At 49.2% G+C, this 24,094-nt stretch overlaps 1 protein-coding gene across 4 annotated transcripts in view; it reads right to left on the bottom strand.

Annotated features, from left to right (window-relative positions):
- Positions 1-22,195, bottom strand: part of VSIG10 (V-set and immunoglobulin domain containing 10) — a 33,997-nt gene extending 11,802 nt beyond the window's left edge. For all 4 annotated transcript variants that reach the window (XR_014785738.1, XR_014785737.1, XR_014785739.1 and 1 more), the window contains exons 1-4: positions 22,074-22,195; positions 13,770-14,054; positions 6,348-6,653; positions 305-580 (exon numbers count right to left, since the gene is read on the bottom strand). Coding sequence is in view for 1 of the 4 variants with exons in the window: in XM_084819760.1 (XP_084675886.1) it covers positions 305-580; positions 6,348-6,653; positions 13,770-14,054; positions 22,074-22,140 (934 nt within the window). In the remaining 3 variants the exon portion in view is untranslated. The remainder of the gene's footprint in view (positions 1-304; positions 581-6,347; positions 6,654-13,769; positions 14,055-22,073) is intronic.
- Between the last annotated feature and the right edge of the window lie 1,899 nt (positions 22,196-24,094).

The following is a 24,094-nucleotide window of genomic DNA, read 5'->3' as shown; positions in this document are numbered from 1 at the left end:
TGCCATTCCCAGTTGCCGCTATCAAACAGAAGCGACTCGGCTTACTTGCAAGGATCACGTGGAGTAACTGACCTCTTGCAATGCAAGCTGCTCTCCGCACGTCGTGGAAGCCAACAAGCAAAGGTGCAACCTGGCTTACTGTCAGGAGTCGCCTGGAGTGACTAAACCCCTGCAGTGCAAGCCGCTCTCCGCACATTGCGGTTCAGATTGCGAAGGATGGCTTGCGGAAGCCAAGAGGCAAATGAACAGGCCTGCTTCGGGTTAGCAGATTGGACTGGATAATCCCTGCCAACTCTTGACTCACCCAACTTCACAGTGCAGGCTTGGTTCCCCTCCTGATTCACAATATGGCTTCCGTGGCACGCAAACTCCTTCCCATAGAGCAGGTGCGAGCTGTTCAGCGTCGCCACTGTGGTGTCCATTTTAGCTGTAGTGTTGATGGCCCAACTCAGGTTCTCCTGGTTTGTCCACTGGAGTGTAGGGTGGGGGTAACCCCCTGGCCATCTGCAGAACAGCTGCACCCCACCAGAGTGTTCTGTAGAGGCCTGAGCCGAGCAGTGGGGCAATAACGGTGGGGGATCTGAAGGCAGAAGCCGACAAGATTAACAGGACGAAGAGAAGATTGCTCTGTAACCTGCAGAACCCTGTGAGGAAATCTATGAACAATTAATACAATTTGGGGTGGGGGGGGAGATGTTTGTTTTGTTAGCAGATGGAGCCCCAAAGTCAAGTGGAGCAGAACCAATGGGAGGGCAGAGGACAGGTTGGGCTTGGGAATTTTATTTTAATTTAAAACCTGTAGGATCTCAGCCCTGGGGGCCAAATCCAGGCGCCCGGGGGCCAAACCCAGGTGCCCGGGGGCCAAACCCAGGTGCCCGGGGGCCAAATCTGACTCTCCAGGTTCTCCAGAGAGCCACATCCCTATCCCCATGCCTTGTTCCCTTTCCCCTGACCCCAAATGATTTGGTGGATTCCTGGTTTTTATGCAGCTTTTCCCCTCATTCTGAAAGGTTGACATGTCTCTCCTAAGGAAGCAAGAGCTTTAAACTAAAATATGCTGGCATTTTAAATGTTTTGGCCCCTCCCCTTTTGCCTTTGTCCCAGCCCCTTTATGCCTTTGGCCTTGCTCACCATTGGGCGGTGGCCCCTGAGAGCGTCTGTGAAATGGAATTTGGCCCTCAGGCTGAAAGAGGTCCAACACCCTTGCTATATATTGAGGGACTCTGCCTAAGCTTCATCTCAGTCAGGTCAGAAACATCTCTAGACAAACACCGCGATTGCGCACTACCCTTATTCCCAACCTCAAAGCTGTGTTCTGTGGACTAGTACAGCTCCCTGAAGTCTAATAAACAAATACATCTGCATTTGGGGGGCTTTTCCACAGCTCTGTCTGAGAGGCAATTAGTTTATTATTATTATTTATTTTATAGCACTTATATCCCCACCTTTTTTCCTCTTGCAAGGAACCCAAGGTGGCTTACATAATCTCCTCCTCCTCTCCATTTTATCCTCACAACAACAACCCTGTGAGGTAGGTTGGACTAAGACGTTTGTTAGTCCAAAACATCTGGAGGATACCAGATTGGGGAAGGCTACTCCATACTAGTACATCATGAGAAACGCCGGGTTGGATGAATCACAGGTCGGAATTAAGATTGCCGGGAGAATTATCAACAACCTCAGATACGCAGATGATACCACCCTAAAGGCAGAAAGCTGAGGGTGAAAGTGGAGAGTGCAAAAGCTGATTTGAAACTCAACGTTAAAAAAAACGAAGATCATGGCATCTGGCCCCATCACTTCCTGGCATATAGAAGGGGAAGAAATGGGAGCAGTGACAGATTTTATTTTCTTGGGCTCCAAGATCACTGCAGACGGTGACTGTAGCCATGAAATTAAAAGACGTTTGCTCCTTGGGAGGAAAGCTATGGCAAACCTAGACAGCATAGTAAGAAGCAGAGACATCACCTTGCTGACAAAGGTTCGTATAATCAAAGCTATGGTTTTCCCCGTAGCAACATATGGCTTTGAGAGCTGGACTATAAGGTAGGCTGAGCGCCGAAGAATCGATGCTTTCGAACTGTGGTGCTGGAGAAGACTCTTACGAGTCCCCTGGACTGCAAGGAGGGCAAATCAGTCAATCCTAAAGGAAATCAACCCTGAGTGCTCATTGGAAGGACAGATACTGAAGCTGAAGCTCAAATATTATGGCCACCTAGCGCGAAGAGCAAACTCCCTGGAAAAGACCCTGATGCTGGGAAAGACTGAAGGCAAAAGGAGAAGGGGACGGCAGAGGATGAGATGGCTAGATAGCATCACCGATGCAATGAATATGAATTTGAGCACACTCCGGGAGAGAGAGGAGGACAGGAAGGCCTGGCGTGCTGTGGTCCATGGGGTCACGAAGAGTCGGACACGACTGAATGACTGAACAACAACAACTCCATACTAGAAATGGGGAAACATACTAAACCCAAAGCTACCTCCTCCTGAGTTTAGTGGCTAAGCAGGAATCTGAGTCCATGTCAGACCTGTACTTTGCTGTTACCACTGCTGGGTAGACGGGGGTGTACTTATGCAGGACTGGGCGGGGGGCACCAGCTCCATTTGCCTTCTGCCCACAGCTTTCCCAACTTGGCTCCCTGCCAGTTGTGGTAGACTACAATTCCCATAATCCCCAGCCAGTACGGCCATTGGGCGTGCTGGCTAGGCATGGGGAGGGGTGGAGTTGTAGTCCCAACACATCTGCAGGGCACCAGGTTGGGTAAAGCTGATCTTGAGCTTTGTAGGTATTTTAAGAGAAACATCCCTGAGATATCAGGCTCTTTGTTTGGAGAGGGAAGCAAAAAACGGAGCTGCGTAAGTGTACGGGCACAGGGAAGAGATCAGTGCTGTTTTTCTGCAGTGTGTGAGTTTTGTCTCCTTGATGACTATGCCCTTTATGCACATTTTTAAAAACTTCTAAAACTGGATCAATTTGGTTCTTAAGCTGTTTTAGTATTGATCCCCCCCCCCCCCGCCCAAAAACACTCTCTCTCACACACACACACACACTTTTACTGGGGCATGTTTGCATTGCTGTTTTTAATCCTACAAACCGCCCTGGAATGTAATGATGATGAGAAGTATGTAAAACAGAGTGGGGCAGGGTGGGTGGGAGAGGAATGTAATACAAATATTTCGACATGAAAATGGAAGAAAATTCAGCCCAGTTCGATCTGGTCTTGGTTGTTAGATTATTGTACAATCATTCCCTTTATTTCCAATGTTCCAGTTGTGAGTGCCATTGCTTACGTAGCCAAAACAGCACCACCCATGCATAATGGGAGAAGCATCAGAAGGCCTGGGGGTGGGGGGGCAGGGATGTCAAGATTTGAAAAAGTATAAAAATGTTGAAAAAAAACTCTCAGCAGGGAAACCGCTCCAAAGGAGCCCAATGAAGACTGAGTATGTCCAGTGGGTATGGAATCCTGACTAAGTATAGTGGAGCGGGGGGAATAGAAAACTATAGGGGAGGGTGGAATGAACTCATTATCCCAGAAAAGGGTATGTCTGAGCGAGAACACTCCATGCTGCAACATTTTATTGCAGTCTACTTATTTATTATGGGTAGTATCCAATGTTAGTCCTACATAGAGCAAACTCACTGAAATTAATTTAGTCACAACTGCCTTAAGTCCCATGCATTTCAATGGGTCTACTCTATGTAGGACCAACACTGGATACTCCTGTATTTATTCAGGGCACAATCCTATGCTTGTTTAGACAGAAAAAATGTCCTATGATTCCTGGCATTCCCCAGCCAGCATGGGAAATGATGGGAGTTGTAGGACTTTTTTCTGTTTAAACAAGCACAGATTGCTCCCTTAATTAATTAATACCCTGCCTTTCTACCAGGAAATGGCAGTCAAGGAGGCTAACGACAATAAACAAGAACATTTAAAATAAAAATATAATTAAAACAATAATAGAACAAATATATTCAAACCGCAATTTAAAGACACACAACAACAAAAGAATAAAAGCAGCTTTTGTTTAGAGTTTACTTCATTTAATTGTTTTCACTACTTGTTTCTAGTGTTATTGTTTTTTTAAAAATACTTTTAAGGCAGAATCCTATGCATGTTTAGGCAGAAAAAAGGCCTACAACTCCCAGCATGTCCCAGCCAGCGTAGCTGGCTGGGGCATGCTGGCAGTTGTAGGCCTTTTTTTCTGTCTAAACAGCATAGGATCACGCCCTTACTTGCATATGTTGCTTCGGACAAGTGACCAAAGCCGCTTCTAAAATGACGGAAATAATATTGACAGAATGTAAGAGCGGAGTCTGAGCTACCGGCTACCTGGGCTTAACCCCAGAACCTGATTTTCAGTGCAAGGGTTCCGCCCTGGAACATGCAAACAAACGAAATGCCTCTGAGCGGTACTGTAACAAGAGATGAGCAAGTCATGCTACAGGCCAGGGCGTACCTGCATATAGGGCACAGTCAAGGAGACAAAACTCACACACTGCAGAAAAACAGCACTGATCTTTTCCCTGCGCCCGAAAACTTACGCGGCTCCGTTTTTTGCTTCCCTCTCCAAACAGCCTGATTTCTCAGGGATGTTTCTCTTAAAATACCTACAAAGCTCAAGATCAGCTTTACCCAACCTGGTGCCCTGCAGATGTGTTAGGACTACAGCTGCACCCCTCCCCGTGCCCAGCCAGCACGCCCAATGGCCATACTGGCTGGGGATTATGGGAACTGTAGTCCACCACAATTGGCAGGGAGCTGACTTTTGTAACTCTAGCAAGCTATAAAAGACCAGCCTGAGTTTTCCTCGGGGCTGGAGTATATTTTTGTACTCCGCCTTTGCTGCAGCAAATAAAACAGCGTTCGATCCTTACCCGGGGTCTATGGCTTTATTGGACCCGCACGAGACACGACCTACGGGGACCATTCTGCCCTCTTACCACAGAGCCAAGTTGGGAAAAGTTGTGGGCAGAAGGCAAATGGAAGTGGTGCCCCCCACCTGCCCATTCTTGCGTAAGTACACCCCCATCTACCCAGCAGTGGTAGCAGCAAAAATCACTGCTAGCCAGTAAGCCAAAGCTTTTAATAGAATCCCCTGGAGCGATGCTACAGCATTGTGGGAAATTTAAATGATGGACCAACTTCCTGACTGTTAGAACAGTACGACAATGGAACCAATTCCCTAAGGAGGTGGTGGGCTCTCCCACACTGGAGGCGTTCAAGATGAGGCTGGACAGCCATCTGTCAGGGATGCTCTGACTTGGATTCCTGCACTGAGCAGGGGGTTGGACTCGATGGCCTTGTAGGCCCCTTCCAACCCTACTATTCTATGATTCTCTGAACTCTGGGAAATTATTTAGGGGTGGTCAGGGCTCCCTTAGCAGTTGCCTGAGGATGCCAGGTGTTGACCCTGGAGCCGTCTGAAGCTTCCTTGAGGATAACATGCTAGTTCTGTTAGATTCTGGCTACAGGACTGAGCATTTTTAGGGCAACCTTTACAGAATGTCATAAGAACATAAGAAAAGCCCTGCTGGATCAGATCAAGGGTCCAGCTGTCGACCGGGAACCCATAAGCAGGGCACGAGTGCAACAGCACCCTCCCACCCATGTTCCCCAGTAACTGGTGCACATAGGCATACTGCCTCTGTTACCAGAGGTAGCATATAGCTAACAGGACTAGTAGCCATTGATAGCCTTCCCCTCCATGAATATGTCCAATCCCCTATTAAAGCCATCCAAATTGGTGGCTATCACTATATCTTGTGGTAGCGAATTCTATAGTTTAACTATGCGCTGCATGAAGAAGCCCTTCCTTTCATTTGTCCTGAATCTCCCACCAATCAGCTTCATGGGATGACCCCGGGTTCTAGCATTATGAGACAGGGAGAAAAATGTCTCCCTATCCACTTTCTCCACACCAAGCATAATTTTGTACATGACTATCATGTCTCCCCTTATTCTCCTTTTTTTTCCAGGCTAAACAATCCCAGCTGTTGTAACCTTCCCTCATAGGGGAGTTGGCGCACCCCCTTGATCATTTTGTTTGCCCTATTCTGTGCTTTACCCAACTGTACAATATCCTTTTTTAGGTGTGGTGACCGGAACTGAGCAGTATTCCAAGTGTGGTTGCACCATAGATTTGTAGAAGGGCAGTAATTCCTTTTGTAATTATGCCTAGCATGGAGTTTGCCTTATTCACAGCAGCTGCGCACCTGGTTGATATTTTCATGGAGCTGTCCACCACAACCCCAAGATCTCTTTCTTGGTCAGTCCCTGGTAGCTCAGATCCCATCAATCTACAAAAATGTTCTGCAAGCATTACCTCAATGTACTTACAGTAGATCAAGAGTTCGCGGGTCACGGTCTCCCGGTGGCGACTGAGCGGGTTGGTTGCCGAACAGGAGTAATTCCCTTGGTACGAGGGCAGTATGTTGTGAAGGACAAAATAGCCCAGGGAACCATTAACTTCTGTGAAGGGCTCGTGTGTGGAACTGGACTGGCTGAAATCCCATTTGGTTGTGGGTTCGGGCCGGGAGTCACTGGTGCAGGTGAAGTTGAGGATATCGTGTTTCTTTGCGTAGAGTGTGCCATTGGGCAATTCCGTGGTGGGAAAGATGCTGACATTCACCCTGTTGGGGCCACCTGGAAGGCAAATGGAAAAGGCATCAGTTATTTATATGCTATGGGCCCCACAAATGGCTCACAAATAATAATAAAAATGATAAAGTCAGGTTTAGATCAGCAACGAAGGGTGCAATACCATGCATATTTAGATGAAAAAAAGTCCTACAACTCCCAGCATTCCCCAGCCAGCCATGCTGGCTGGGGAATGCTGAGAGATGTCAAACGTTCTTCCATCTAAACATACATAGGATTGTGCCCAAACTCACTAAGATACCAGCAGCGTCACAAACATAATTCTGTGCCATCTGATCTCTTCTTGATCATCTCTTCTCCATCATCCCAGAGTGCAGGACACGGAATAATGGGCTCAAGTGACAGGAAGCCAGATTCCGGCTGAACATCAGGAAAAACGTCCTGACTGTTAGAGCAATACGACAATGGAACCCATGACCTAGGGAGGTGGTGGGCTCTCCCACACTGGAGGCATTCAAGACGAGGCTGGACAGCCACCTGTCAGGGATGCTTTGACTTGGATTCCTGCACTGAGCAGGGGGTTGGACTTGATGGTCTTATAGGCCCCTTCCAGCCCTACTATTCTATGATTCTAGGGGAAGATGACAATGGAACCAATTACCCAGGGAGGTGGTGGGCTCTCCCACACTGGAGGCGTTCAAGACAAAGCTGGACAGGATGCTTTGACCTAGATACCTGCATTGAGCAGGGGGTTGGACATGATGGTCTTATGTGCCCCTTCCAACCCTACTATTCTAAGATTCTATGAGGTAAAAAAAAACCACACCCCACATCTAAGCAGGACTGTCTGGATGACCTTCCTGAAGACTGGGGAAGGACAGGGAGGGACTAAATGAGCCTCCCGAAGGAGGATGTTCCACAGCTAAGAAGCCACCATTGAGAAGGCCCTGCCTCACATACGTACTGAGCACAGCTCAGACAGGTAGTGTGACATGGAGCCAGAAGACCTTAGTGGGAGGCTTCTTCAACCTGGTCGCCTCCCTCTGTGCTGGACTACAACTCCCATCATGGGCCATGCTGGTTGGGTGATGGGAGTTGTATTACAACATATCTGGAGGGCCACAGGACAGGTAAAGCTGCCTTAAATATCAAGGCAGAGTCATGGGGGAACAGGCGGTCCTTCGGATATCCCAGATCCAAACTGCAATGGGGTTTAAAAAGGCAACAACCTTGTAAGCCCTAAAAGGTAACATTCTTTTCATAGCCTCTGACACTTCTGATGAAAATGGGACCATGCTCCCAATTCTCATGCTAAAGATCGCTGTCTGAGCATCCCCCACACACATAAGCACCCTGCACATTGCAGAAACCTCTGCTTCTCCTCCTGCATTCTGTATTGTTTTTACTCTGCGTCTGCCCCTCTTCTGTCAGCTGAAAAGCCAGAGGGCTTGTTTATTCTCGTTAAAGATAATGACAGAAAGACATAATTGCTCTGACAACTGGTTATCGGCAGTTCAAAACAGACCTCAGCAGCGGCAGTGCATGAAATGGCAGGCTGCGCGTTGCTCAGTGTCTTAGAGTCCATGCGCAGCTAGGAACATTGTGCACAAAGAGACTAGGCGCATCAAATTCCCACCCTGAGTGCCAGGTTCTTCCAGCCTCCACCACAGTAGCTCATCAGCTACACTCTAAACATCCTTCGCCAACCGGGTGCCCTCCAGATGTTTTGAGCGAGTTCAACACATCTGGAGGGCACCCAATTGGCGAAGGCTGCTCTAAGCATTCCAGATGCTTTGGACTACCACCTGAATAAGATCCAACATGGCCAATGGAAAGGGATGATGGGAGTTGTAGTCCAACACATCTGGCCAGCACCAGATTGGGGAAGGCTGCTGCAAACCCTCCAGATGTTTTGGACTACCACCCCCATCAACCCAGCCAGCATGGCTAATAGTCAGGGATTATGGGATTTTTAGTCCAACATAGAAGGTGAAAGAAGAAAGTGCAAAAGCTGGGTTGCAGTTAAACCTCAAAAAAACCAAGATTATGGCAACCAGCTTGATTGATAACTGGCAAACAGAGGGAGAAAACGTGGAGGCAGTGACAGACTTTGTCTTTCTAGGCGCAAAGATTACTGCAGACGCTGACTGCAGCCAGGAAATCAGAAGACGTTTACGTCTTGGGAGGACAGCAATGACAAATCTTGATAAAATAGTTAAGAGCAGAGACATCATGCTAACAACAAAGGTCCACATAGTTAAAGCAGTGGTATTCCTCATATTAACCTATGGCTGCGAGAGCTGGACCACAAGGAAGGCTGAGCGAAGGAAGATAAATGCTTTTGAACTGTAGTGTTGGAGGAAAATTCTGAGGGTGCCTTGGACTGCAAGAAGATCAAACCAGTCCATACTCCAGGAAATAAAGCCAGGCTGCTCACTTGAGGGAATGATATTAAAGGCAAAACTGAAGTACTTTGTCCACATAATGAGAAGATGCTGATGCTAAGGAAAGTGGAAGACAAAAGGAAGAGGGGCCGACCAAGGGCAAGATGGATGGATGATATTCTGGAAGTGACGGACTCGACCTTGGGGGAGCTGGGGGTGGTGATGGCCGACAGGACGCTCTGGCGTGGGCTGGTCCATGAAGTCACGAAGAGTCGGAAGCCACTGAGCAAATAAACAACAACAAAAAGTCCAACACATCTAGAGGGCATCAGATTGGAGGGGGTCGCTCCAAGCCCTCCAGATGTTTTGACTACCACCTCCATAAACCCGTCAGTATGGTTAATGGTAAGGGATTATGGGAGTTGTAGTCAACACATCTGGAGGGCATCAGATTGGAGGGGTTGCTCCAAGCCCTCCAGATGTTTTGACTACCACCCCCATAAGCCCCAGTCAGTATGGTTAATGGTAAGGGATTATGGGAGTTGTAGTCCAACACATCTGGAGGGCATCAGATTGGAGGAGGTTGCTCCAAGCCCTCCAGATGTTTTGACTACCACCTCCATAAAACCCAGTCAGTATGGTTAATGGTCAGGGATTATGGGAGATGTTTTAGCCTACAAAACATCTGGAGGGCACCAGGTTGCCTAGCCCTGCATGTAAGCTAAGTAGCCCCATCCCGTCCTCCCTGGCAGAGGCTTCAGCCTCTATCATCATATTTCCCTTCCGGGCCCCAGCAGAGGTACTACATAGCCCTAAGACAGCACCTGGAGCTGCCTTTCAGAGCTTTGTGCCCCGGACAAAGCGGGTGCAGCTCTCTGCTCAGGACAGGCACACCTGCCAGCATACCGCACCTTGAAAGCAAATAGGAAGGTGTACCTGGAACAATGCCGAAAGTAGGTGTTGTGGACAAGGAAGTCTGCCCAGCCAACTGAGAAAACCTTAGAGCTCCCATGGAGCGGGGTGGTAGTAGTAGTTAGGGGAGCTTTGCTGGGGCAGAACGACTAGGAGAGGCTATAGCTCAGTAGTAGTGCACATGCTTTGTAAGCACTAAGTCCCAGGTTCACTACCCGACATTTCTATTTTTTTTAAAAAGGGTCTCAGGCAGCAGTGCTGCGGAAAAGTCTCCCTCTTCCTATGAACCTTGGAGAGCTATTGCCAGAGGGCTCTCTTCCGACTGGCTTGTGGCATCTCATTTGTTTTCCTTGTTGTTTTGATTAAATCCCCCAAGGTCCAGCAACTGGAACGGGGTGCAAAACAGCAGCTGGTGGAGCAGAGCTGGACACAAAATGGGCTCCCCGAGAACCAGACATTGGGATAACCTGCATATACAAATACAAATGTACATCTGATCAGAGATTCTAGCACGCAGTGCTGAACCTGACTGACAGAGCTATGCAAGGACCTAATCCAAGGCAAATCCATTAATACTCATGTTTTACAGGGGAGGAACACAAGAGGCTGCAGCATTCTGATTTAGGTGGACCTTAGGTAGCCCGACTTCGTAAAAAGCAAAGTTCCTGTATGATGCCCTGTCGCAATTAGTCAGCAAGCAAACTGTCTGTATGCATCATGAAGTTGGCCATTTTGAAAGTATTGCTCCAGCCCTGTGATAACTGCACTGGTTGCCAGTCAGTTTCCAGGCCCGATTCAAAGCGTTGGTGCTGACCTTTAAAGGCCTAAGAGAGCAATCCTACGGTCCCCGGGTGAGCGTCCCAGGGATCACAGACTGGCTCTGAAAACCCCTTCCAAGGCTGGAGACAGCACTCTGACCTCCGAAGGGGGAGTTAGAGATATGCCCCCATGCCCCTACCCCCTCACAGCTGGCACAGAGAGAACCTGGGAAGGTGGAGTCAGAGATCCATCGCCCTGCCCCCTTGCAGCTGGCACAGAGAGAACCTTGGAAGGGGGAGTTAGAGATCCATCCCCCCGCCCCACCCCCTCGCAGCTGGCATGGAGAGAACCTTGGAAGGGGGAGCTAGAGATCCATCTCCCTACCCCGTCCCCTTGTAGATGGCATGGAGAGAACCTGGAAAGGGGGAGTTAGGGATCTGTCCCCCCGCCCCACCCCCTTGCAGCTGGCATGGAGGGAACCTGGGAAGGGGGAGTTAGAGATCCGTCCCCCGCCCCACCCCCTCGCAGCTGGCATGGAGAGAACCTGGAAAGGGGGAGTTAGAGATCCGTCCCCCCGCCTCACCCCCTCGCAGCTGGCATGGAGAGAACCTTGGAGGGGGGAGCTAGAGATCCATCCCCCTACCCCGTCCCCTTGTAGATGGCATGGAGAGAACCTGGAAAGGGGGAGTTAGAGATCCGTCCCCCCGCCCCACCCCCTTGCAGCTGGCACGGAGAGAACCTGGGAAGGGGGAGTTAGAAATCCGTCCCCCACCCTTCCCCCTTGCAGCTGGTATGGAGAGAACCTGGGAAGGGGGAGTTAGAGATCTGTCCTCTCGCCCCACCCCCTCGCAGCTGGCGCAGAGAGAACCTGGGAAGGGGGAGTTAGAGATCTGTCCCCCCGCCCCACCCCCTTGCAGCTGGCATGGAGGGAACCTGGGAAGGGGGAGTTAGAGATCCGTCCCCCACCCCACCCCCTCGCAGCTGGCATGGAGAGAACCTTGGAGGGGGGAGCTAGAGATCCGTCCCCCTACCCCGTCCCCTTGTAGATGGCATGGAGAGAACCTGGAAAGGGGGAGTTAGAGATCCGTCCCCCCGCCCCACCCCCTTGCAGCTCGCACGGAGAGAACCTGGGAAGGGGGAGTTAGAAATCCATCCCCCACCCTTCCCCCTTGCAGCTGGTATGGAGAGAACCTGGGAAGGGGGAGTTAGAGATCCGTCCTCTCGCCCCACCCCCTCGCAGCTGGCGCAGAGACAACCTGGGAAGGGGGAGTTAGAGATCTGTCCCCCTGCCCCACCCCCTTGCAGCTGGCATGGAGAGAACCTCAGAAGGGGGAGTTAGAGATCCGTCCCCCTGTCCCGCCCCCTTGCAGCTGGCATGGAGAGAACTGCACTGGCTGCCTCTCCAAGGTTGGAAAATGGACCTTGGAGCGGGGGAAAAGGGGGCATTCTGGTGGGCGAGGAGGGAAGGGGACTGGAGAGGCCAGAATATGATTTATCCAGAGCCGCCTCCAGCCTCCTTCCCATCTCCTCCAAAGTGCCCTCACTAGACGGGCTGAAAAGCCCGTCTAGCGAAATCAGCATAGAATGGAGGATGGGAAGGCAAAGATTGCCTCTGCTGCTTCTCTCTCCCTGCCAGCTTCAGCCTTGCAGGACACAGGAATCTTGGAAGCCTCCATGTTCAGAGGCTCCCAAGCAGGACAGTCCACAGGATTTCTCCATAAATGGCTTAGGAGCAGTCTACCTGAAGGAGCGGCTTTTCCAGTGTGCTCCTGCCTGACTGCTAAGTTCATCTTCAGAGGCTCTTCTCTGGGGGCCGCGTCCCACAACTGTGTGACAGGTGACCTCCAGGGAAAGAGCCTTCTCTGCAGTGGCTCCCTTTCTGCAGAATGCCCTTCCCAGGGAGATCTGCCTGGCACCTTCACTGTATACATTTAGATGCCAAGACCTTCTTCTTTAAGCAGCCATTTAATCTTTAATCTGCTGCTCTGATTATTAACTTTATTGCTGGCTCTTTAATGTTTTTAATATTTTGGTATTTTTTTCATTGTTGTATTTATTGTTTTGGCTGTTATTTTATGTGGTGTGTGTTTATTATTTTAAACTGCTCTGAGGGCATCTGACAATTGGGCAGTATATATATTTAGGGCACAATCCGATGTAGTGCCCTAAATGAGAGAGCCAGTGTGGTGTAGTGGCAAGAGTGTTGGACTAGGAGCTGGGAGATCTGGGTTCTAGTCCCCACTCGGCCATGAAAGCTCACTGGGTGACTTTGGGCCAGTCACAGACTCTCAGCCCAACACACCTCACAGGGTTGTTGTTGTGAGGATAAAATGGAGAGGAGGAGGATAATGTAAGCCGCCTTGGGTTCCTTGCGAGAGGAAGAAAGGCGGGGTATAAATGCAATAAATAAATAAATAAGTGAATGAATGAATGAATGCATGTTTAGACAGAAAAAAGTCCTACAATTCCCAGCACGCCCCAGCCAGCCATGCTGGCTGAGGCATGCTGGGAGTTGTAGGACTTTTTTTCTGTCTAAACACGCATCGGATTGCGCCCTTAATTAATCAATCAACCAATCAATCCAGGTGAACAGAATGCTGGAGTACATAGGCTTTGTTCTGATTCAGCAGGGAGACGTTTTTCTGCCTCTCTCATAACGCTAGAACCCGGTGGCGTCATCCCATGAAGCTGATTGGTGGGAGATTCAGGGCAGATCAAAGGAAGGACTTCTTCACACAGCGCATAGTTAAACTTATGGAATTCTCTACCACAGGATGTCATGATGACCACCAATTTGGATGGCTTTAAAAAGGGGTTAGACAAATTCATGGAGGAGAAGAATCTACATGTGGCTTCTTCGTGGCTACTAGTCCTGATGGCTATAGGCTACATCCAGTATCAGAGGCAGTGAGCCTATGTACACCAGTTGCTGGGGAACATGGGCAGGAGGGTGCTGTTGCACTCCTGTCCTGCTTGTGGTTTTCCTGTGGGCAGCTGGTTGGCTGCTGTGTGAGCAGAATGCTGGACTAGATGGACCCTCGGGCTGATCCAGGAGGGCTCTTCTTATCTAGCGGCAGAGCAAAACAGCAGGGGGACTAGAACTTACTGGCCACGAGCAACTGGATCCTGTGCTCATGGTCGGTCTCGATCAGCACTTCCTTGCATGTGTAGTTGCCTTCGTCCTGCAGACGCAGGCCCGAGATGTGCAAGGAACTGTTCCCGACTAAAGAAAAGCGTGCATCGGAAGGGAGCTTGCCATCCGAGGAGAACAGTATAGGGATAGCTCCAGGTTCTCCGTGGAACCACTCCACCCTGACCGCTTCCCGGGACGCGTTCCAGCACGTCAGAGTCACGTCCCCGTCAGCTTCCCCAACCACGAGTTCTTCAGTTCCTGCGGAAGGTCAAGGGAAAAGTTAACGCCCATGTAGAACGCCACATTGGTCACCCATCGTGTCAATGGCAGCTCTAGGCTTTGGGAGGTCCTTGGGCAAGACACCATCAATGCCACCCCTCTCTCATCGAGTCTACATTCTCGCCGCCACTGTCATCAGCTGCCCTTGCCCCTCATCCTCTTTCTCATCATTGCTGCCACTCATTTGAGAGCCAGTGAACAAGCAGGCATTGGTATGTGCTCCTCCGCCTTCCCACCACCACTGGGCCAAAGCGAGAGGCAGGTGAGCAAGCGGGTTACAGAGATGAAGAGTGGCCCTTGCCAAGATGTGAGCCCTCACCAGGTGCCTAACCATGCCTACCCTTGATGTCAGCCCTGAACCATGTCCCTCTTTCCTTTCTGGAATAGAGAAGCACCTCTTAGCATCTTAGAAATAGAGCTTACTTAGGACCTGTCAGGGCTCAACCATGGGCAGCAGTTCGGGGTCTGAGCCAGAAGCTGGAAACCATGAGCTTGTGGTTATCCAGTTGGTAGTCAGGATCAAAGAGATCCTAGACCAAAGAGCCAGAACCACAGAACAAACCAGGAGGTAGGGTGAGGAGCAAGCCAGGAAGCAGGACCAAAGGATAACAAAAGACACACCAGAGCTCAGGAAGACCTTGTTGCTCAAGCAAGCCTCAGCTAGAACATGAAGCCCTTTCATACTCCTTCTTGCCCAAGAGGATTCAATAGCTGGCATGGACAGGAGGAGACAGTCCCAGGCCTACTCCAAGGGTCCCCAACCTTTTCGGATTGGTGGGCACATTTGGAATGTTGAGTGTCGTGGGTGCTCTCACAAAATGGCTGCCGTGGTGGGCGTGGCTGGTCACAACACATTCATTTCCCAGAAGGCAAGCTGGTGAGATGAAAGGAAAAGTCGCTCGCCCAAGAACAAGGCAGAGGTGATGTATGAGTTCCAAAACACAAAGCCACTCTTTTGAACCCAAATAAAAACGGCGCTGGAAGGCAGCACTTCGTTTTGCAGCATGCCAGCCATCCAGTTAAAAAAAATAGTTTTTTAAAAAATTAATAAAATTTATATCAGGGAGGGCAGGGAGACTAGTGGGCACCAAGAAAGATGTCAAAAGGCACTGCGTTGGAGACTCCATGTCTAAGGGGTCTTCACTGAAAAGGCTGTTGCACTCATGTCCTGCTTGTGCTGGCCACTGTGTGGGCAGCTGGTTGGCCACTGTGTGAACGGAATGCTGGACTAGATGGACCCTTGGTCTGATCCAGCAGGGCTCTTCCTATGTTCTGAAGGCTCTCACCTTCAGCTCAATGGTTCACCCCACAGGGCAGCTGCACACAGATCACATGGAATAATGAGTGTCAGAAAAGATGCAATGGAGTATACTGGAGGTGGGCCAGCTAGCTGCTGGCTGGCACACTCCACAAGAGCATTTTTGTTAGGTGAGGACAGGCTGCCAACATTTTGTAGTAACTATTACGCATTGATAAGTATGCTGCTCTTTGGAAAAGCCAAGCATTGATAAGTATGCTGCTCTTTGGAAAAGCCAAGCTGTCCTAATGGCCATTCAGTATCAATTACCTTCAGTACTTCCTCTTAGGCCAAGAGGCTCAAATCTGTTTAGAAGCCTCACCTTTATTTATTTATGAAGCTCAGGCTGCAGTCCTACATACACTCGCCTGGGAGAAAGCCCCGTTGAACGCAATGGGATTTACTCCTGAGTAAACATGCCCAGGATTGCACTGTGCGCTGCTTCTGGATGAAATATTTGAAGCAATGTTCCATGAAGCTGAAAAGGCGCTGTCCCAAACTACGGAAGGCAAGCTGCAGTTACCCAGCAGTAATGTCACTACAACCAGAGCCCCTTCGTTTTTAAAATGAACGGGCCACACATTTCGGAACTGAGCCATCACATCAAAAACATGGTATGGTTTCGGCACCACCTGAAAACTGCTCTTTTCCAGGAAGCCTTCCTTGGTTAACCAGCCTCGGTTTTATTGGCACTCTGTTTTTTAAAGAATAATTTTAATACCATGTTTCATTCTTTTTATCTTTTCCTCATTTTATCTCTTGTTGTTCACCTCTCTGGAATCTGTTTAGATGCAAAGCGGTATACAAATGTTGTAAATAAATAAATATCCATTGCGAGGACTGAGATCTGGTTAGCACTGATTCAAATTAAAACTCTGGGGAGGAGAAGCCTTGGTAAAATGAGCAAGCAGAAAAAAACACACTGAGGGGCTGTGAAAGCAAAGGATTATCTGCTTTCAATCTGTCAGTGTAAATATTTGATCTGTCCCCCGCCCCCATGGTAATATATAAGAATCTCTAAGGGTGCAATCCTATGGGGATAGGCGGCTGACTCCGAACTCGGAGCGACCACCTATCCAATGCAGGGCAGGAGAAGCACGGAGGGGATCATTCCCTCTGTGCTTCTCCTGCCCTGCATTTGCGGCTAGACAGCCGATTTCAGCTGTCTAGCTGTGGGAAGGTGGAGCGGGGAGGAGGCTGCTGCATTTCCGCCTTCCACACTCCGGAACGCCCCCTGGAAAGCCCCGCTCCGCACTCCTCTTCCGAGCGCGGAGGACAGGGCCGTTCTGCGCTGCCTGTGAGCGGAACATCAGTTCTCTGGGAATTGACCTTAGAGCACGGGCTCTGAGGTTGGTTCCCGGAAAACCACATATCCTGTGGCTGTCTAGCCACTGACTAGCGGCCATAGGACTGCTCCCTAATTTACAAAAAAAATAATCATCATGAATTAAGGACCAATCTAGACATGACGTTAATCACATCATCAGTCCTTGCATGGATTATTTTTTAATAATATTGGGTCCTTCGACAAGGGGCCCCATGGGCACCAATGTGCCTACAGATATTTTCCTTGGCACCCGCCATGGTTCCTGGCTCTCTCAATTTTTATTTTATGTCTTAAGATATATTTTTTTAAAAATGTAACTGGGAATTTGCCTCTGCCTGCATGCTACCTGACCCTCTGATTTTTATTTTATTTTAAAATATATAGATTAAAAAAAATCTGAAATGGGCAGCTGGCATGCTGCAAATCGAGGTGTTGCCCTCCGGTGCCATCTTTATTTGGGTTTCAAAGGGGTGGTTTTGTGTTTTGTAGCTCAGACCCCCACCTCTGCCTTGTACTTAGGTTCTTGGGCAAGTGACTTATTTTTGAGTCTCACCAGTTTGCGTTCTGGGAAATACATGCTTTGTGACCTGTCATGCCCACCATGGCAGCCATTTCCCCATGCCCCCATGACAGCCATTTTGTGAGGGTGCCCATGACACTCTCAAAATTCCAAATGTGCCCACTGACCCAAAAGGGTTGGGGAACCCAGATTAGAGTATTGGGCTTAAAGTAGGGAGACCCAGTTTATCACTCTGCTCGGTGATAAACCTTGGCTAAACATTGGGCTGGTTGCTCTCTTAGCTGAACATACTTCCCGAGTTGGTTGTAGTGAGGCTAAAGGATTGGGAAGAACTATGTATGCCATCCTGGGTTCCTTTGAGGAAGGATGGGACAGCATCATAAATGAAATGGTCCCACTATCAGGGTTCCCCTTATGGCCTGGACCCCCTGAGCAACTCCTTAAGGATCTCTTGCCTCCTTAAGAGTTTTACCTTCCTGCTTTTTAACTTCCTCTTCCCAGTAACGTGGGGCTTAGGCTGTAGATGTGGGGTGACTGACACTTCAGACACTTGGGTGTTAACCCCAACAGTTTACGGGTAAATTAAAGCAAGCAAATAACAACTAAAGGTATTTACACAATAGAGCTGAGTGATACAAATGGCATTATGAGAAAATAAAAGGTGCAAAATGCAAGCTCCCTTACCCTAACCCTAGCCATACTTAGACTTCTCCAGACTACTTCTTCCTGCTCCCTCTTCAGGCTCTGGTCTCCCCAACTCTGCTCTTACTGCTCTGGCCTTTCTGACTCTCTCTTTTTACACCCTCCTCCCCAAACCTGAAGAAATGAAACTTAACTGGGGAAATGAAACTGAAACGTAACTGGGGAAATGAAACCCCTCCTCTCAGGGTTACCCCCTCACAAACAACAACAAAAAACAGGCCTCTAGACTTTACCTTTTTCCTTGCTAAATAAAGGCTAAATAGAGCCTTCAGGGCTAGGGGTAGTATATCCAGTGGAGACTGGCAGCTCCGATGTCACCTTGGATATCTCCTTCAGAGTTCTGACTGGTTCTGACTGAAACCCGGAGCGGATTCACCGCCACACTGACATCGGAGCCACCAGCCTCCACTGGGTATATCTTTGAATATCAGACAGCTTTCTTGCCCTCCCTGTGTGTACCCTGGGGCCATCTGGTTGGCCACTTAAAAAAACAGGATGCTGGATTAAACAGAGCCTTGGTCCGATCCAGCAAAGCTGCTCTTGTAACAGGAGAGAAGAGGCATTGACTGAAATGTGACCTCTTCATCCTTCTCTTCTCCAGCACAATCATTTTCAGCACATCCATTTACCGAGTTGTTCCATTTCGATCTGGCCTTTCTCCCCAACGTAATGGGCTCGCTGCTCTTCCTAAGATTGCTGCCTTAGATTGAACCATCATTTCATATTTATAAAGCCTCTGTCGTGTTGTGCAGAGTTGTAAGCCTTCATTCAATAGACAGACAATAAATAACATCTTAGGCTGCTGAAAGGTGGGAGCAAGTTCCCCCATTGACCCTAGCGAGGTTTACATTGGAGGAAACCTGCGCAGGGCTGTGTCGTGCGTCTCTCTGTGTTCACAGTTTTATGGGATATTGTGGGGCATGCAAAGCAAGGTTGCAATGTTGCATTCCATCCCCCTCCCCAGTTTTCTGTTTTTTCCAACAGACACTCAATTTTCCATGGCTCCTGACCATGTTTAGTCCTCATTGAACAGTGTTTTTTTGTGGGGGGGTTGCAAACCTTGGGGCCCCCACAAGCATGTTGATGTCTTCCCTCTAGTTTCTCAGTGGCCCCATTTTGTCTCCACTTTTCTTGGCACTCACCACCTGAGTTCGCTATTAGAAGGGGTGACAGCTACAAATAAGTCATATCTGAGCACCTTTAAGGCTGCAATCCTATACATATGGCCCTCCAGAAGTTGTTGGACCGCAACTCCCATGATGGGAATTGCAATCCAACAACATCTGGAGGACCACACATTCCCCGTCCCTGAACTCAATGGGGCTTACTTCTGAGTTGACACACACAGGATTCCACCGCCTATCCCGGTGATTTCAGTGGAGAGAGCATGTGTTTAAGTCTCTTCCACTGAAATGAACAGAATTTAAAAGCTGGTTACCTTTGGCTGAAAGGCATCCTGAAATGTTATTTTTGACAGTGTGGTATAGTAGTTAGTGTGTAAGACTTGGACTTGGGAGATCTGGGTTCTAGTCCCCACTCAGTCATGAAGCTCACTGGGTGACTCTGACTCTCAGCCTAGCCTACCTCACAGGGTTGTTGTGAGGATAGAATGGAGAGGAGGAGGACCGTGTGGGGCACCTTGGGTTCCTTGCAAGAGGAAAAAAGGCGGGATATAAATGGAAGCAGCAGCAGCAGCAGCTGTTTATTAATTCTATTAATTTTGGGGTGCGTGGGGAGAAAAAAGTCTTGTTCTCTGTTGTCCCAGAGAGTAGGACTAGATCTAATGGGCTTCAGTTACAGGAGGGTAGATTTTGTCTGAACAGTAGGAGAAACGTCTTAGCATGTGAGCTAAGTTTGACAATGGAACCAGTTACCTGGGGGGGGGGCTCTCCCTCGCTGGGGGCCCTCAAGGAGGGGCTGGACCTGCCATCTGTTGGAGATGCTCCAGTGACAGATTTCCAGAATTCAACAGGCGGTTGGACTAGATAACCTTCAAGGACCCCTCCAGCCCTAGGATTCTATGAAAACAGATGCCCTCTATGGCACACAGGTCATCCTCCCTGCTCCTACCTGAAAGCCCTAGGATCCACTACCGACTTAAATCTTGATAGGTTTACAGTGGTAGCTACTCAAATTGACTGTGTCACAAAAATATAAACCAGGTCTGATTATTGGGAGACAATGTGGTGCAGTGGCTAGAGCAGCCTTCCCCAACCTGGTGCCCTCTGGATGTGTTGGACTACAACTCCCAGCATCCTCCAGCCAGCCATGCTGGGAGTTGTAGTCCAACACGTCTGGAGGACACCAGGTTGAGGAAGGCTGGGCTTGAATGCTGGACTTACTGGGAGACATTCAAGTCTCTACCAGCCACAAAGTTTACTGTTGAGTTCAGCGCTAGCCAGTAGCAATAAAAGGGGGGGGGGGACCATTTATTGAAAACCGTGAAATTTTACATAAATAAATTTCTACAGCACAATTTATAACATGATGGCAAGCAAATCCAGTATGAGATTTTGCCAAGGCCAGCTGGAATAAAGAAAGTTACCTTGATATCACTGTTGCCAATTAAAATAAAAGTAAAAATTAAGTGGTAGACCAGTTGCAAAGCTTACTCTGGAAAACCTTGAGACTGTCGCCAGCTGAGAGCCTAACACCCTAACCTCTCATATGGGATGTGGGAGGGGGGAGCATAGAGAAAAACATGAGCTCCTTGGAGGAAGGAAGAGTGGATTGTAAGCTCCTGGAAGCAGGGACCTATCTTTTTGTAACCCTGTAAAGTGCAGTGCCCACTGAGGGTGCTATATAAAATAAACAGATGTAATAAACAAATTACATTTTTTTAAACAATGCTCCTAAGAGTTTGCTGGATCCTGGAAAGTTTTGCCAGAATAGGAGGGTCTGTGTACACATATGTTAAAATAATTAATTTTTTTTTAAAGAAGCAGAGTTCTGACAAAACCGGGTTTTGAGAAACTGCAGCTGGTCACTCAAGGAAGGCCTCCAGATATAACAATGTCTTTGGAAGGCGCTGAAAGCAACACAACTTGTTGGTGTCTGCCTGACTTCCAAAGGCAAGGAGAACCACAGGAAGGGGGCCACCACACTGAAGGCTCTTTTCCTGGTGGACTCCAGTTTGGCCATGGGTCCATGTGGAACCACCAGGAACATGCCCTCTGATGGCACCTTTTCCCCAGACTACGAGGGTCTTTGTAGACACACACACACACGCTATCTGTCCTGTTTATTAATATTTTAATTGAAAAAAAAAAGTAAAACAATGATCATAACCAAGCTAATTCAAATTACTGGGAGCCAATGTGGTGCTGTGACTATACTCTAGTTGCTAGCCGGTGTGCTTACAGCCAAGGGCTGGGTTCAAATCCCCATCTAGCCACAAAACTTACTCATCAAATTTTCCCATTATCATCAGCTTGGCGGGTGGGGGTGGGGATCCTATTTCATTTTCCTTTTTCCTTTTCTTGTTTTTACTATAAGGCGCTTTGATTGGGTTTGTTTTTTTTTTCCTTCTTTCTTTGGCCGGAAAATCAGATGTAAATATTAGCCTATCACTCTCTCCCTCTCCCCCACACATCCACTCAAACGTAGCGTTGCTAAAGACCGAACCCACAGAAAACAGGCAACCCCCCCCCCTCCACCACCATATGTTCCGGAGCTGTCCAGTTCGTACCCACATTTTGGGCAGGGAGTGTGGAGAGAGAATAATCGACTTCGTGGCTTACAAACTTTGACAAATACGTTCTAGAATATTGGGGGGGGGGGGTGTCCTAAAGTAACGAAGTGTAACCTCGGAGGGAGGAGAGGGGAATAGGTGGGTTAAAAGGGTGACTCGCTTTTAAAGGAATGCCATCGAAATCAGATCGCTGGCGCGGCGAGGAGAAGTACTCTGCGTATAAACGCAGCCCTTACCGTACTGTCGATTGAAAGGGGGCGCCCAGCCCTTCACCCCAGTAACTTCGGAAGTTGGAAAGGGTGGAGGGGGTGGGGGAGAGAAAAGGGTTGTTTCTTAGCTCGCTTGCTTGCGTGTTGGAGAAAACCTCGTGGGTTTTACAGGAGCGCCCGCGCGCAAAAGGCGCATACACCGCGGAACGCGCGCCGTCTCGTCCCCACGTGCGCTCGGCCCCTCCCGTGTACCTGCAGCGCCCTTCCCCGAGCCAAGGGCGAGGGCGAAGAAGAGTCCCACGGCCAGCCCGCTCGCCATGGCAGCTCGGACTGGAGCGGACCTGGAGCGACCCGGCGGTGCCCCCGCGGGCTGCGCTGGGGAGGGAGGAGACGGAGAGGCGGGGAAGCTCCAGTGACTTCCCCGCCCCGTCGGAGGCGGATCTGCTCTGGGTGTCACTCCCGACCGCCTGCTCGCAGTCGCTTTCCCCGCCTAGCGTCGGTTCGAGGGAATGACCGAGCTCAGACTTCTTTCGCGCTGGAGACCAAGCCCCGGTTGCCAACTTTTTCGATTTGGCCAGGCTTCTGTGTTTTTCACAGCCACAGAAAAATGCAGTAAGTGAAGCCCCCCGCCGGCCCCAATCACACCAGACCTGCATGCCCGGAAAAGCTTCCCTGGCTGTATTCCTGTCGCTGGCGCAGGAGCCAGACTAGAGACAACAATTTTTTTTCCCGTCGAGTAGCCCAAAGTGACATGAATGAACCTCTTCCTCTCCATTTTAGCTCACAACAACCCTGTCAGGTAAGCTAGGCTGTGAGTCAGTGACTGGCCCAATGCCACCCAAGTGAGATTCATAGTTAAGGGGTGACTTGAACCCAGGTCTCCGCAGTCCCAGGCTAACACTGATTCTACACCATTTGAACTTGGGAACCCCTCCAGTGCCTTCTTTCTACCACTGTCCCCTGGCAGCAGCACCTGCCACAGCTGCCCCGCACCAGGTTCTAGAGAACAAATCCATTGTTGTGCCAGTTCATTTTAATCTGCTTAATCTATGGTGTGTCCCTCCCCACTTCTCCAGGTGTGCATTTGGGAAGGCCTCCTAGCAACGGTCTTCTCCCCTTTGCGGAAGAACGATTACACTCTCTAGAAACCAAAAGCTGAACATGGGCTAAGCAAACATGTCAGCATCAGACATACATACAGAGGTTCTGGCACAGTCCTGGGCAAACATCATCACACAACTCCCCTGGGAACATAAAACAACCAGGCTGAGAGCACAGAGGAAGAGGTGCACAACAACTTCCAAGAAGTAAGCAGCCAAAGAAATATATAGTAGCTAAAAGCAGAAGTCTCAGGCTACGAAATCAGGTGGGCACCCTTTAACAATCCAGGCAGTGACTCCAAGAGGGGTGGAGCTGACCACACTACAGGTCTTGTCAGCCTACATAAGGCTTCAGCTCCCTGCTGAGACAACATCCTCCTACTGTTGCTGGAGAGAAGTCCAGCACAAGACCCACTTGGAGCTATCCAAGGTCCTATCTTTTCTTGCTGTGGTCCATCTGCCATTGGATGTTACCAGCTTCCCCCTGCAAGCCTCGAGGGACTACAGAATGGGACTCCCTCGCCCCTTTGGAGTGGAAGGGACTGTACTAGTTGGCAACATCTAATTCCAGCAAGCAACATGTATGTGGGACCATCAAGAGCCAATGAGACAGCTTGGGGAAAGGGTTGTAGATAAGTGGAACAGTGCATACTTCGTATACGAAAGGTTCCAGGTTTGGTCCCCAGCATCATAAGGCTGAAATCCTATTCACACGTACCTGGAAGTAAGGCCCATTTAATTCAATCCTATGCACATCTACTAGGAAGTAAATCCCAGTGAGTTCAATGGAACGTGAGTCTCAAGTAAGTGCCTAGGATTTCAGCTTTCATAGATTAACAGAAAAGTCTGTTTGTATCTATTCAAAAATAAGCCCTATTGTATCCAATGGAAGGTGGTGGCATTCCTAAACACCCTTACCTGGAAGTAATCCCTATTGAATACAATGGTACTTACTTTTGATTAAACCTGCATAGGATCGCCCTGTTAAGTGATGAAAATATTTTGCTTTTTTTTTTTTTAAAGGACACTTAGGATGCAATCCTATGGCCGCTAGTCAGTGGCTAGATGGCCATACGATAGGTTGGTTCCCTGAGAACCGACTTTCACCCCCTCCTGCGCTGCCTTGTGGGCAACATACAACAGCCCTGTGCTCGGAAGAGGAGCACGGAGCGG

This window comes from Heloderma suspectum, chromosome 13 (assembly GCF_057233095.1).
Source record: "Heloderma suspectum isolate Gila_16-S chromosome 13, 16-S_ref, whole genome shotgun sequence".
Classification (NCBI taxonomy): Eukaryota; Metazoa; Chordata; class Lepidosauria; order Squamata; family Helodermatidae; genus Heloderma; species Heloderma suspectum.
This window is presented reverse-complemented; position numbering and strand designations above follow the sequence as displayed.